Here is a 16,166-nt window from a genome sequence, read left to right as displayed (position 1 = left end):
AAATCTCAGTGGAGGGTGTCAAAATCCCAAGGATGGGGTGCCCGACACGGCTAAAGCGATTGGGACCCAGAAGTATGTCTTTAACTAAATGTGTCAGTCACGTCATTCTAATTCCAGTTAATATTTGATAAAAATAATCTTTTTTAATGTACTGCAAATTTGAAATATGTGTCTATCAGCACACTCAAAATGAGGGCAGTAGGTGGAGATTGCACTTATATCAGGCCTGGCTCGTACCCCAGTTTCATGTGACCCTTCACCAAATGAGCCGCCAAACTGGCTGCGATGTTGGTCAAGTTGCTATTGTTGAGATGATCGTTTACACAGGAAATACGACGAAAAAGTAAGAGCTCTTCAGGGGAAATTTCAGAATATTGTTCAAAGACTTTGACTTGCCTTTGACTTTGAAACATAAACAATAAACCTCCAAGCCCCCCCTGGCTTGCGCGTTCAATGCAGATGTGAGTTGCGATCCTAACTCGGATCATATTGTAGGATGTGGCTCTTTTCAGCAACAGTAAAACAATGAGGCTCTTAGCCTCTGACTGGTTGGCCACCCCTGATTTATATCAACACGATTCAGTCCTTATGAGTTTAAAAGTGGTGTTTAATAATGTGTGGAAATGTAGTGTTATATTCATCCAACCATCCAAACTACAGTGCGCTTCTTGCATTAATGGTAAAAATTAACATGAAAATGAAATTGTGCACTACTGTATGCAAGTAACTGTTTCCCCGATGCAGAGATGTCTCTTTTGTTTGTTTGTTTGTTTTTCAGCGCTACGTCAAAGAGGCCTTTCACACCGACATGCTTCTGGTTCTTGAACCTGAGCCATTTGGAACTCACAGAACCTCTGTGCTTTGTATCGAACCGGCCCGCGTTCAGACTAGTTCAAACGGAAGCAAAGTATGACTTAGGTTGAACTAAACAACACGTGGGCAAAATGACAGGTCGCTCCGATATTGTGAAAATACTTGTTGCCTGACTGGGACAATTTGTTTTCATCCAACATTCAAGAACGTGATGACTCTCGATGATGAAGAGACACGGAATTCATGCGTCATACATACCTGACGCATCCAATAATGCTAGATGCATCTGGACTTGGGTTATATTTTACAGATTGGACTGATATATATATATATATATATATATATATATATATATATATATATATATATATATATATATATATATATATAGAGAGAGAGAGAGAGAGAGAGAGAGAGAGAGAGAGAGAGAGAGAGAGACTTGTGTCTTGTGTATATTGTCACACTGGCATCTCTACTTTATTCTCCAAATGTTCTCAAAAGGGGTGAAGGGGTATCATTAAATCATTATATTAAATTCCAGACGAAAAGGCTGCCAGGTAGAAGGGCTTTTCGGTGATACTTGAGAGTACAAAAGCGAGCTTAAGTGCTGTTTCCTTTCTTAACTGACTCCATTGAAGGTAGAGCTTTACTACCTTTGAGCGATTCTACGTTAGCCCCACATGTTAAATAAACATGAACGGTGACTCAAAGGTGCAGTAGTCGGGCCATACATCACTTGCCTATCGGTTGCTAACAACAAAAAAACAACTTTGTCTCGTTCAGGACTGAAACCTTATGATGATTAAATCAGACAGCAATATGTGAAAATAAAATCTGTCGTGGTCAATGCACTTGGATTAGACCCAGAATCAAATGATGCTAATAATACTTCAACAAATCATTCTGAACTGGAGACAGAACTCTACTGATGTACAACCAGCCACCGACATGAAATCAAATACAAGCAAATCACACAATCTTATCTATTGAAGTGAAATTCCCACCATTGTTACTCCACTAAAGGCTTCGTGTCACGGCAGCAGGAATAATCCAGCAGTAGCTCTTGTCTTCATCAAGTCAGTTCCATTATACTGTCCATTCTACAACCTGGGGCTGAAGTTGTGGGAAACAATGGCTACACTCAGCGCTATAAAAGCGATATTTAGAACCCACTGACATCAGGATTTAGACTTAACAACTACTACTTTCAAGCCCAAACAAGTGGGAAAATACTCACTTTAGGACGGTGTGACAAACTGCTCATGATGAGAACCGAGTTTCCTGACTGAACTCAATGTGTGTGGCCAAGTCAGGGTCATCTCCATGTAAACAGTGAAACCCACCCACAAACATACACGCACCCACACGCGCACATATACACGCACAATTGCACACGGACATGCAGAGTGAGTCAGAGCGGCCAGAGTTTGCCTGATATTAGACCACAAAAGGTATGTTCTGGTGCAGCACTATATTTGATATCAGTGTTTGTATGTTTATATTCACACATGATGAGCAATGTTATTACTACTTTAAATCTTAAACCACAATGTAAAAAAAAACAGATCAGGCATTAGCATCACCTTGTCAGGACTTTCAAAAAATCGGCAATCATTATCGGCCAAATCCTCTTGAAAACTAGTTTCACTCAATGAGATTAAACATGAGCAAAAAAATGTAACAGTATTTAAAAGAATCAATTCCTCAAAAACCAAGACCAGAACCAAGCATGCATGTAAAGTGTGACTTTTCATCCTACGATACTCAACACTGCTGTCCACACAGCTACATCACGGATTCATGTAGCTGGCCACCATCCCAAGAAACAGCCCAAAGTTTTGAGAGAACTACGGCTTTTAATGAACATTTTGTGTTCTTGTGTATTTTGTGTGTTAAATTTTTACATTTCGTGATCTACGTGAACTATCCTTGAGAGACATGAATGTGACAGCCCTTTGTAACCAGAGTATGGAGCACGTTCATGTCTGTGACTTTGCTTGTGTCACATTTGGATCATTTAAAAAGACAGTCATTATTGATTTCAGTAAATATTCACTTAAGCTAAAACACGTTCACTTTCGAAGCCAATCTTGATTTTCCATATTGATGTTTGAGGGATGACTTGTATTTATGACTTGTGTTTTGAGGACACTTCACTTCGAATCAGTTTTACAAGACCTTAATCCAAGCACTGCATTTCCCTGACACTTTGAAAAATGTACCAGTTTAAAAACACAGAATGCACGATTCAACAGACGCCATCAACACGCACATCGAACGTCGACACCAATTTATTAACAGGTGAAAAACTTTTCAAGCCTAGACCTGCAAGGTTCAAGTCCTCATCCTTCAACAGGACTAGGTCCAAGACCTGGGTGTGTCCCAGTGAGGCCTGATGACTCTGGCACAGAGCCAGGTCAGACACACCTTGATAAGCAGGAAGCGATGAGTGGGCGGAGCCCAAGGGCAGCAGCTTTCTTGCCTACCTTCTTTCACCTGTCACTAATCTCTGAAGGGGTTATGTTTGAGAAGGGATGACCTGTTTAGTATTTTTCTGGCTGAACAGTCAGTCATGTCTGTCAACTGTAGAATTACGGTGCTTATTTTCTATCAACTCTTGCTTTATGTTAGCTGTGAGCAGGGCAGGCAACACGTACCCAGAACATACAAGTCATTCAGTTTTGTTTTTAGTAAATTTGTTGTTTTTTCATCAGGTCTAAATACAGTCTCACTGCAACTTAGGAAGATTTATGTTTGGTGGATGACTTTGAATTGTTGATCGACTAAATAAGAGAAAACAAACCTAAGTACTTACAATAATTTAGGGTGTTTTGGGTGTGGTAGCTGACAATGATGTCAGCAATTAAGTCAGAAAAGAGGCATGGCTCTATACATTATTGAGAGGAGAGAGTGCTAGATAATAACCTGCTATCAAGTCATGAGCAAAAAATGGTTCTGGTGATGGAGGGGATAATTTGTTTAACATTACAGTGACAGTCATTCACCACTGCAGTTATATTAGTAAAGGTAAAATATGTCTATAAATAATGCAATTCAATACCGACTAGTTTATTGTGAGGTGTGTTCCACAGGACTGTCCATGGATTTGGATGAATGAACCAATTTCAGACTCACAGCAACATATATAACAGCATGAAACAGAGCTGACAAGTGAAAGGAAATGTCCATCACCTCCAAAGGAGACATGTTTGTTCTCGTGAGATCACCAGTCCACCTTGTATTTGTATATAAAGCTTATTTGTTATCGATCTATTATAAGTATTTTAAGGATGTTCAGTACAACTAGTCAATATTTCACACGATACATGTGCTCACGGCGTAGGAGGCACTTCAGGTCTTATGTCATCTGCATCAAGTCAAGTGAAAGCAGAATAAAGAGTTCTTCTGAGAAGTGTCATCGTGGGGAGCGTCTCATTCTTTTCAGGTGAGACACGGAAGACTCTCCCTGTTGGAACAAATGAGATCAAGCAGACAGGTGAGGTAGCGTCCCCACCCACAAGAAATTATGAATCATCTTCTGCAGCTTGGAAGCTTCACGTTTTGAAAATGCATTTTGACATGAGCCGCTGAATAATGCTGTTTGGTCCAAAAACATGCACTGTACTGATGTGTGTCTGTTCTCTGATAGTTCATGAGAAACTGTTTCTGTGCTGATACAATGTCTGTACTGCCCTGCAAGTAGAAGCATCACGATGACGGTGTGTAAAAGAGGGGGTGGAGTGATACGCACTGCTGCACTTTGAACCACAGCTGACTGGAAACAGGAAGCACCCTTCAGACCCACTGACTGTGTGGCACCATTCACACCTGATTGATTTTTCTGAGTCATAAAACGGCATTTGGATACTGAGGAGCTCATAAATTGTAGGCGTGGCAAAGGTGGTGAGTTGTGTAAATGTCAGGTGACCTCATTGGATAACTCATGATCAACAGGCTAAATAAAGCTATTGACCAGAGTTAAACTTTAATAAAATCAAATCCCTTCATAGCAACGTCTCAGTATGCTGCGATAGAAATACACACAAGTTCAACTCACTATTCACTGGCCACATCAAGCCACCCATCAGCATTATGTTGGCAGGACGCAAATCTCTACCGTTTCCTTGAAACAAGATTAATAAAGTATATCCCTGAGTCTTGGACTGGACTTCAATCTGTTTAAGGAAATGAACATGCTCTTAGATTGAAAGCTTGGGGACTAATCAGAACTCCTTATTATTCAAATTATCAGCATAGTTAAACCAGTTTCGGATAAAAAGAGGTGAGCGGTGTATCATCACCAGTGTAGCGTAATCCAACTAAAAAAATAATAAAAATATTTTAAAGTTCAACTGGTTTGTTTGCATGCCACAAATATTTGTGGAGACACAAAAGTATTTGTTGGATCAATAAATACAACTAGGACAGAATACAGTAAACACCTTGGCTCTTGACTGCATGTGCACAGCAACTCAGTGAAGACCGCCATCATTCAGTTGCAGAAGAAAGCTTTAATTTTCCAAGAATGTTGATGATCAGGAATGTCAAGTGACTCAAACATTTGTGAAGCACACAAATACTATCCCACAAGATCCACAGAAATGATCTCTGAACTAACAAACTATGTGATGAAATAAGAAATTGCTAGACACATGAAGCACATGGAGGGAAGAGACGGTGGTGGAAGGAGAAGGAGGACCCCACCAAGGATGGACGTAAAAGGCAAACATGAAGAGGATAGGTGTGTCTGGGGAGGATGGCTGAGATAAGCCAAGGTGGAGGAGGCTGACTTGCTGGTGCAACCCCTCATGGAAAATGATGAAAGACAGTGAGGAATGTCTATACTGAAACACTGAAAGAAATTCTGTTGATTTAAGCAATGGTAACCAAGAGGTCGCTCACCATTGACAGGCAGATCTCCGTGCATGTCACTTCTCGATCGCACATCTTTTTCAAAACATGATATTGAGGTAGTTAAAAAGAAAGTTTATTAGTTATTCAGACTTTTTCTCAGACTTTGCTGATTTTGTTCACTGTTCATTTGGGTGATCACTGGGTCATGCTTTGATGTTTTCGATTTTCACTCGAGTAATGGTGTATTGAGGCACCACAACTTTAATTTAGTTGACATTCAATTTTAGTTGACACAAAGCTTTTCTTTATATTAAGAAAGAAGAAATGATGTATTTACAAAAAAAAAATGAAATTATATTATTTTTCATATACAAGTATAAATGACATTGCGATAGCGATGCTTGGTTGTTATAACTGAGTCAAACACCGGCGCCATCTCATGACATCACCGGAGGTACCGACTCTGTAAACAAGTACAACTGAGTGCATACACTCAGAGGAAGTTGTGATCAATATCAGCAAACAATTGATCAATTTATGAGGAAGAAGAGCAGGTTCATTTAAAAGCGATGTCAGAGGATGAATGGTCTGACACACAAACAGAGAATGGTCAGTGGTGAGGAAGATGAACGGGGTGTTATTCTCTCTTACGTTGCTGTTTACCTGCACCTGCAATTGAATATATAGACAGCATCTGGCTCTTGTGATGTCATGTCAACCTTAGAAGATGGACAACATTTCTGCGCTTGCTCAAATTAAGATTTTACAAACTCCTCAACTGATATTGCTGCTACAGAAATGAATGTATATTCATGTCTTTGTGTGAAAATTGTTCAATATAATTCAGTTGAATTTCCCTCCATGTTATCAAAAAATATTCCTATTCAAAATAGATAAAAACATGATGATGAGATGAGCACCGTCTTTTCAAACAAGGGCAACATGAAGGAGCAAAAACTGTGCCACCTGCTCATACTGTTCTTGTTTTCAATAACCATAAATAACAGGCTCACTGTATGTTGGTGTGTCCCTTAAAACATATGAGGAAACAAAGCACTAAAATAGCCACAAAAATTAAAAGGTTTTTGAATATTTTTCAATGAACAATGAGAATCAATCACAGGGAGAACAACGAAAGGGAAGCTTGTTTTAACTTCTTCACCTTCTCATCGGTATGAAAAGTGGAACACGTAAGACAAACAACAACAACAACATCCGTCCCCGTGCACAGCAGCTCCCACCCAGCCTGCACCCAGCCTGCACCCCTCGGCCCTCCGACGATGCTTAATGAGTAATAAGCACTGGGTGACCACAGTGTTGGAGTCACGCCAACTTTCCCAGATGCCAAATTGAAGCCTGGAGGTACTGAATAATGCAAAACAACGCTCATTAAAACTTGGAGGAACAAACAAGGAGTTATGAAATGCAGAAGAAAATCACCATGATGCACATCAGGGGGAGGCTTGGTGCCACTTCCTTAATGACGGAGTTGCATAATTAGGACTCTAGCGCATCCATTAGTGGGAGAAATGACTAAATGAAAATGAAATCTTTCCAGAACAGGTCATATGCTGATGAAATGCAAATGGTCCAAAAGGTGTTGACAAGCTGGAACACATGATGAAATCTTCAACTGAGAGCGCATGCATGATGAGATTGCCGTAATAGTACTTCAAGCTTCCAACACTGCTGCTAGACAGGGCACACGGCTGTTGCTTTCACTGTTTGCAAACACACAGTGTATTGCTAATATGAAAGCCACTTTTAACAGTGTTTCTCAAAAATCTCCCGAACATCATTGTCGCTCCTGTGAACCATAAGACAACTGCAACAAAGAAGCTTTGACTCATCAAGTAAAAAAAAAAAAATCAGTTTCACTTTAGATATATCTTATCCGAAGATATATCTTAAAACATTTGAAGTAGAACTGAGATGTTTAATAGTCAAATTCAACTCAGCTCAATACAGCAGTAGATGACAGTCACACAACCCTGTAGAGACCAGGCAATAAAGTCAGTCACAATGACAGTGGCAGAGCCGAGCGCAGTGTTCTGCCCAGACTACCGTGCTCCTGTCCAGTGCATCGGGGAAGATTCCTTGTTGCACATTTGATAATATATCGACAAAGCAAAAAACTCGCCCTACACTAGGAATAGGGACGGGTCATTTTATTCATTCTCCAATACATATAATAATGTGAAATCCAGTCTGAGGTGACAAGTTAGACAAAAGGACTCAAGAAACAGTGTCCCTTAAAAAAGTGTAATCGGAAAATTACTGAATCATATCAATGAATGAATGTCACAAAACATGTTCAATCCAGAACACCACCAAAATGTAAACATCTGTTCCTCCCCCCACTCTCAACATTGCCTGAAATCTATTCATCCAATATATTCATCCAAGTGATTGTGCTGAGAAACAGATAAATGCCAACCAAACCAAAACCTTGTTTCTGGACATAGTTAACTGATGTCAGAAGAAGCCTGCAAAAACAGATTTGTAAAACTAATTCCAAGAGTCTGAAATCTAGACAACATTCAAATTTTCAAAAACATAACTGATTTATCAGCATATTGGCTAGAATCACAGACATGAAGACGACAATCATAAACAGCTCTAAACGTTGCCCAGATAAGAGGAATCGGCTCATAAAATGATAAGTCATGGTAATGTTATTTTGAAAACCAATACTGATTCTTCTACTTTCGTATAAGTTGGCATGAGTGTTTCCTTTATCAGGCTTTCTACACTGTTCTGCATATTTCCCCATGGGAAGAATCAAGGCAGTCTAATAAATCTGCACAGTCCAATGCATTTCTCAGACTATTACACTCAAAGGCTGCCTGCGTTCGATTTAGGAAGAGTGGTTGTATACATATGGTAGGCTTTCGTTTGGAAACCAATGCTCATAGTTTTGTTAATGCTGTATTCACTGCAGTAGCTAAAATTAGATCTCAAAATAAGAGGAGGAGGTAAACTCCCCAGTTCACATCTGTCCTCCCACTCTCAGTATAAGTACATGTGTCTTACAGGTGGTGCAGTCAGAAACAACAGGTTAAATCATATCCAGGTTTGTGTGTGGAGGTCAGACCTTCAAATATCTATAATAGCGTCTCCAAGGAAAAGGATTAGAGACCAGAAAGGTGAGTTTCTGCCTAGCAGGACTATCGCCGCACAACATCTCGGCTGCCACTAAAACTCCACACTTTGCATAACAAACTGATATGGACACAACAAACATAGTAAAATCTTAAAAAGTGGCTCTTGTTTACATGGTGACACACTCAGGTAACATTCCAAACAGTGTGTGTGTGTGTGTGTGAGTGCGTACGTTCACACCCTCATTCCTGACATTGCTACCAGGCTCTTCTACCCATCGGGTTACTTTCCCGACACATTTTAACATGTAACACAAGCTATTGACTGCGATTTAAGGATCAATTTAATTATGTGAAGCGAGAGCAAAACAAATTCACTTGACTCGAGTTCACAAGGAACAGCGAAGAGGTGGTGAAATTTTAAACTTACTTCAACTGAGATCATTGAACATAAAGGGCATCATGGTAATCTGGTGAAGCAATAACAAAAGTCACAGTCTGTGAGGTTGAGCCACAGAGATAGAGGACTGCTGTCGACATCAGAGTAATAAACAAACAGAATTCTAACTTGTCATGAAGCCAGAGAAACATAGACGCTTCATAACCATATTTTACGACAAGAAAAGCGGACCCTAGCCTATTCTACAAGTTCAGGGTCCACCTTACACCACTTTTATCGCGAGCAAGTTGGTGCATTTTGGTTGGTTTTACTTTGTGTACTGTAAACTTGTTTGAGTTCTCTCCAGATGTCCATACTCATGACTGTGGATAAATCACATTTTTCACTGTAGTAAACTGAAGTCAAATGACTGATTCACTGGGTGAGTAAGAAATGTCACGACACACGAATATACATGAAATGCGAAGGCACAAAAAACTCAGCAAATACAAGTTAGTGTGCCCAAATAGTAGCAACAGGCCTAATTCTGACTTCTATTCCACCGGGTAATTGGGAATGACATCACAAAAGCATTGGCCTGGGTAAGAACGTGACCGTCAGTTAAGCTGAAGCTTAAGTTAGCAAAGTGTACACACACACATACATGGTCAGTTAACCACCGCTTAGACCTGTTCTGGTTTGCGTAGAGAGACGGAGCCTATCCCAGCAGTCATTGGGCGAGAGGCAGGAATACACCCTGGACAGGTCGCCAGTCCATCACAGGGCATACATACACACACCATTCACACACACACACGCACACCTAGTAGCAATTTTATGGTGTCCAGTTGACCTAGTGAGGATGTCTTTGGACTGCGGAAGGAGAACCTGGAGAAAACCTGCACGCACACAAGGAGAACATAGCGTGAGTTAGTGCGGCTGCTATAGGTAACAGAAGCACTAACTGGAATGAGTTAATGACAATAAATTAGTTTTTAAGGACATAATATTAATATAATATTGTTTTCTATTTTTACATGGCTCTTATTGATTATCATAATTATCATTGATGTCCTGATTCCAGCATCAATATTACACCCGCACAGGCCTATTTCACTGCATTCAACTTGTCAAATAATCGGTCATGACAGCACACGATACCTACTACAGTGTTCACTTACTATATTGCACGGACTCAGATTTTTATAGGCCTGTTAACTCCGGTAAAAATGAGGGTGGTTGCAGGGATGTCTAGGAGACAGGTAGGTACTTCCTGATTCGCAGGGGTGGACCTCTGCTCCGCTTTAAATCGGAGATGGTGCTATTTCTCATGGAGCTCTGCACGAAACAAGAATAATTCAGACAGGAAATAAAGCCCCTGAAAAGAGCACTAACCCAGAGTTACATGGTTATAAACTATATGGTATGTTTTCGACTTATAAATAACCAGGGCTCACGTCTTTAGTGAAGATATTTTTATTTTTATTTTTATTTTTATTTTTTAATCCTTTGGGAGAGTGTGGTGGGATGTGTTATGTATGTTATAATAATATAATAAATACTACAAAAAAAGATATTTTCTGATTCTTTCTGTAGTAATCCATATAAATTGTTGTCAGAAAAATGTACTGCAAGATGTAATCCTTACCGAACTTCCGGCCAGCATGTGGCCACTTATTTTCAATTCAAAACAATGAGTTCTGATAAGATGGGTGTTTCAAGTTAGAGCTAATTGTGCTGGAGGAAATACATCTGCCATAGTCATGTGTTGATCTACAGCTACGTTATAAAATACTGCTTTTATGATTAACCCACACAACACTATCAATGTGGCAAAGGTGGACATAACTGACACATCTGAAAACACCTGAGCAAGAAGAGTATATCAACATTTGAACACAGTTCAAAACCTTTTTCACTTAACAACAATACAACCCACATCACTGTGTATTCAGTGTGTAAGAATCTTACCGTGAATAATCTTGATCTCATCAGGTTACTCACCGAATATCATTACAATGCAAATGTAAATGCTTGAGAGTCAATACGAAACACTAGTCGGTGGCTGATGTGAACACTCAGGTTTTATGTGAATTCCTCAGGGTTAATGATTGATAGGCACTAGATGCCTCCTCAGGGTGTTACTCATTCCAGAACAATTGACATTCAAATGAAAATAGAAGTGAGTCCTGCGCTCAATGAAGGGCTGGTTCTGTCACACTTTGGGTGGAAGCGTGTATAACAGAGACAAGCTCCAGCTACTTTCAAGTCTCAGACTTGAACTATTCTGTCTACATAGTCAGCAAGGGTTGAGATGGTGATGTCACCTCTGAGCCACCGTAGGGCTGTGCATCTTGCATAGCTAACATAGTTCATTAAACGTCTTACAAATAAATAAATATACAGAAGGACAAATCAAAAATAACGTCAGTTTTCAAAACAAACAAAAAACCCTTTAGATATATTAGCACAGCTGTCAAGTGTTGCATTATTATGCAATAATAAAAAAGAAACAAATACATGCATAAAATGAGATTGACCAAACAAGATGATAAAAAATGACAGCTACAAGCTTTAAGCTAGCATAAAGTACTGAACATCATGATGTCAAATACTGCTCAACAAACTGCTAAAAGACAGTACTGAAGAAGTGCAGTACAGAATTTTCCCTGTCAATGACTTTAAACAGTCAGCCACACTATGTTTTTCATGCCCTGCAGTGGAAAAAATGATAGTGTTGAAAAGTCAACACAGGTCACATTTTATTAGCAAACCAGCAGGTCAGTATGGAAGACATATGGGTTATGAATATCTTGCAATACGTCCAGCAATTTCAGAGCGAATAATTTTGTCGTGGTCGGGCCCATCACAGACTGTTTCCACTGGTATGAGACACTTGTACTGCTCCTCTTTTACATGAGCAAAGAAAGTGAAGACAAACACAGACAAAGCATTTTGACAGCTGTCAGGCACACCACACCCTGAATTAAAACTCTGAATGTAGCACTGAAACTAAGTTATGCGTCCCACTTCTGTCTCTATCAAGCTCGCAGTCACAGACTAAATTTTTCAGAAGTCACAATCCAAAGCAGAAAAAAAAGGGACGGGACAAAACCGATTCACACACCAAAAAAGATAATGACCGTATTACGTTCATGATTATGCAAATGAATTAAGTTGGAGCTGGAATCTATCAAAAAAGGAAAAAACCCTGGCTTACATCCCAACTAACACACAACATTCTCCAAATAACACAAACGCTTAGCATTTTTAACAATGTTTGAAATCACAACATGGCAATTTTAACGATTTTTTTTTTCTTTTTTGAGGGGACCAGACAGAGTGTCATGCCGTCAAACCTCTTTACCTGTCGAACCAGCAGAATATCATTACAATGCTCTCATGTGTCACAGATGGTTAGACCAATAACCTGGAAAAATGGTACACTAAATATGACATTATTATGAAGCACATTGATCCAAGATGACTGCTTCTGCCATATGGAGGCAAAAAGGGATAGTTTTTATCACCATGGCCACATAGTTGGTCACGGTGATAATTTTTGTTGTTGTTTACATGTAGCAGTAACACTGTACTTTATACAAGCACAGGCTTACGAAACCTAAAGGAGTTGGGATACGTCAAGCTTTTTGAAAATGCGCCACTTATATTGACGGAATGAATAAATGGAGAAATTAATGAAGGGAGTGGAATTGTTGGTTTAAGTAAAGGTGGAGGCTAACTTGCTGTGGCAACCCTTGACAGGAATTGCCGAAAGACAAAGAAGAAGGTGGGAAGGCAGTCATGACACCATGTAGGATGAAGGACGGGGCAAGTAGAAGTACATAAGGAAGGATTGTTGGAAGGAAGCGTTGAGATGCGAGACAGAAAAATTGCTAGCTGAGCCTAAGAATAACAGCAGAGAGATGAAAAAGGGATGAAAAGGTACGATGTGGAGAAGGATGGCCAAAAGGGGACAAAGAAAGGCAGGTAAAAAAAATGATGGGGGATGCATGTGCGCAGGTAGCCACAGGCTGAACTGTGTTGGCAAGAATGGCATCTGACATTAAGGAAGAAAACGTGAAAAACTGAATTGCAGACCAATACAAGTTAGGCTAGCTTGATGTAAGGGAGGATGGCAGAGGGCGGTCTGATGGACGTAAGGAATAATGGAGAAAGGTGAAAAGAAAGAAATGTTGAAATTACATCAGCTACGAAAAAGGTGGACTAGTGGACAGAGGGGCTCCAGATGGAGACCGTATGGGCAACATGGAAGATGATAGTAAGGTAGAGCATGTAGAATGTTCCTATGAAGGAATGGAGGAAAGAGTGAAGCATGAACGCACAAAGTAGGGGAGGTGAAATGGCTTGAAGCATGTAGGAATGAACATGCTCTCGGCTCACGAAGACAACCTTATGCCCGGCAAAAAAAATCAGGGGGAGAACCATGGATAATGAAACTAAATGGACTTTTTTTTTAAGTACTCGACAACGAGTCTGAACTTCTCAGCTAATGTTTTCTTTAGCAGTTTCCCATGTGGAAGCTGTCACAGCGTTCTTTCTCACCCGACCAGTTCTGGCTGTCGCTCAGTGTAACAACTGGCAGATCCAGCCTCCACCCTGCCGTGATAAAGATCATCACCGCAGCTCCTTATCAGAGCAAAGTGCACTCACTCCTGCACTTTGAGACCTCGTTTAATGTCAACCATTTGTCATTCCTCCCAAAAATACTGACAGCTGCTTCTTGACAGTAGTCTGAGATTTAGTTACGTCAAATGCTGTATCTGTCGGAGTGATCTACTGGTCCACTGGAGTCCCACGTTATCTGTGAAGCGGCAACAACTTTCACTGCCGCTGTGAGGACACACTGCGGAGTCCCAGTGCCTAAAAGTCTAGCAACCTTTTTCAAAACGCAAAGTACTCCAAATAGAGACAAGCGAGTTTGATGTGGACCTCACATTTTACTGTTACTATTGGGACAATCTTTTTATTTATTTATTTTGGCACATTTTTGGAAGGACAACTTAGTGCTGATCATTACATAAGTGACACCGTACTGGTGAGCTATTCATAATATAAGCCCTTCAGAGGGAGAAAAATCGGCCTTTCAACAGCAGCATCAGTAGCTCAAGCATCAGTAACCATGGTGATAATAATAACACTGGCTCACATTGACATGAGTTCAGCTACCAACTGGTGTTGGCAGGAAGTGATCATTGACTGACAAACACGATGATATAAGTGCGAATCAATATTTTACATAGCAGGCTGTTTTACCTGTACTTTTATTGTCAGAATAATTCTTTTATTATCAGAAATATTCCCACAGTTAATCACTCAGACGTTCTCAGTAATGAAAAACATATATCGTTGATAGTTAACTTCCATCGAAAGACAATCACCACACATTGCATAACAATAATCTGTCAGTAAATATCACACAATTCTACACTAACAGCTCATACACAGCTACAGTATTTCCAACCAATATACCTTGACGCAACTATTCTGAGCTCATTTCAAGATGAAAGTTGTGTTGAATAACTTCGCAAACTTGTTTGCTCAGCTAAAACGAGTGCGCTCAGCACCTGCTCAGGTATAACACTTGGGTCCAGCTCATGTTGTTGTAACGCTTTTCTTACTTATTTCCTGTTATTAGATTAAGTCCTGGATGTGTACACCGGAGTTAATTCAGTACAATGTACCGTGAACACAAGTTCGCTTCTTGTGTTTTGGAGGAAGTCGCCAACAAAGTTCGCGTTTGGCCGGAAAGCAGACGGAAAGTCCACACCAAAGTTTCTCCTACCTGGAAGGTGCTCCGCCGCTCTCTTCTTCGACTGACTTTGCACTTTCAGACTGACAGGAGTTTGAGCTGTGGGCGGGGCCAGGGCGGCACCTGCTGCACGCGGGGCCTGCGCTGTTCACGCGCGGGCGTGCGGGTGCGCATGTGCGACCATGAGCCTCCTATTTACTGTAAACTGGATTTATTACAAGGGCCATGTTACAATACTGTGACTGTACATTCAGGATATGAAAGAACAGCCTGATCTTGTCATGATGGAAGTGAACAAAGTCTCAAAACAATATAAATGGGGGTCATATAAAGAGGTGCAGGACATTAGCTGGGGAATGACTCCACCTCAACTGTGAGTCCGTCATGACTTGTCTCACCTAATATCAAGTCTTAAACTGTCGGGGACCATCACTCACACTGGCATGGGAACTGGGTTACAGCTACTCCTCCAGGGGACACGTCTTTGGTCTCCAGTTGTTTTACGACTGGAACACTTGTTCCTCCAGCACTTCAGGGCTGAGAATAGGCTGGATCTTCTTCTAAATCCTGCTGATTGTGAAAGATGCCGGGGCACTGATCTAAACTCCTCTGGCTCCCTGTCTCTCGTCGGCCTCCAGGCTCCGTCAGCCTCTTCCATATCAGTGCTGTTTGCATGTGTTTGGCAGGACTGACTCACCCCCCCGTCTCCCCACGCAGCACCTACTATTACACTTAGCAAGCTGGAGCAAGAGTTCGGGGCCATTAAGGAAAGTCAGATTTAATAGCGAACAAGTGTTGGTGAAAGCATTTGGCTGTCAGTGCATGCAGGGTTAGTTTTGTTGAGCAACTGGGACAACCACACCTCGCATTCCACAGCGCCACATCTGCCACACCCACACACCATCATTAGGTTTACGTGGGACTCACGTGTCATTTCAAACGCACAAAAGGCACATTTCAAACCAGGACTTTCATTTTACTAGAAGCTCTACTCCACATGCCCAGCAGTCGACAGAGCTTGAAGGACATCTTCTAACTGTTGCAGATCAGGCATATCAAATGGATCAACATGTCAACATGCATGTATCTGACAACAAAGTGACGCCAGCTAAGCCAGTCCACATATTTACACACTAATGTATACAGGAGCCCCGAAGGAGGATAAACTACTTGATCTACTACTCTGAGCCTAAAACGTCACAGAAGTTTTGAGTTTTGTCTCTTAACCGAACTGATGGGTTCATGA

The 16,166-nt window shown here is 40.7% G+C and overlaps 1 protein-coding gene across 1 annotated transcript in view; it reads right to left on the bottom strand.

Moving 5' to 3' along the window:
- LOC128766920 (cingulin-like protein 1) overlaps positions 1-15,094 on the bottom strand; it is a 37,885-nt gene extending 22,791 nt beyond the window's left edge. Inside the window, exons 1-2 of the mRNA XM_053878543.1 lie at positions 15,044-15,094; positions 14,954-14,995 (exon numbers count right to left, since the gene is read on the bottom strand). Of these exons, the coding sequence (XP_053734518.1) occupies positions 14,954-14,995; positions 15,044-15,094 (93 nt within the window). The remainder of the gene's footprint in view (positions 1-14,953; positions 14,996-15,043) is intronic.
- Positions 15,095-16,166: the final 1,072 nt, after the last annotated feature.

Source organism: Synchiropus splendidus, chromosome 1 (genome assembly GCF_027744825.2).
Source record: "Synchiropus splendidus isolate RoL2022-P1 chromosome 1, RoL_Sspl_1.0, whole genome shotgun sequence".
Lineage (NCBI taxonomy): Eukaryota > Metazoa > Chordata > Actinopteri > Syngnathiformes > Callionymidae > Synchiropus > Synchiropus splendidus.
Note: the sequence above shows the minus strand (reverse complement) of the source record. Positions and strands in the feature narration are given on the sequence as shown.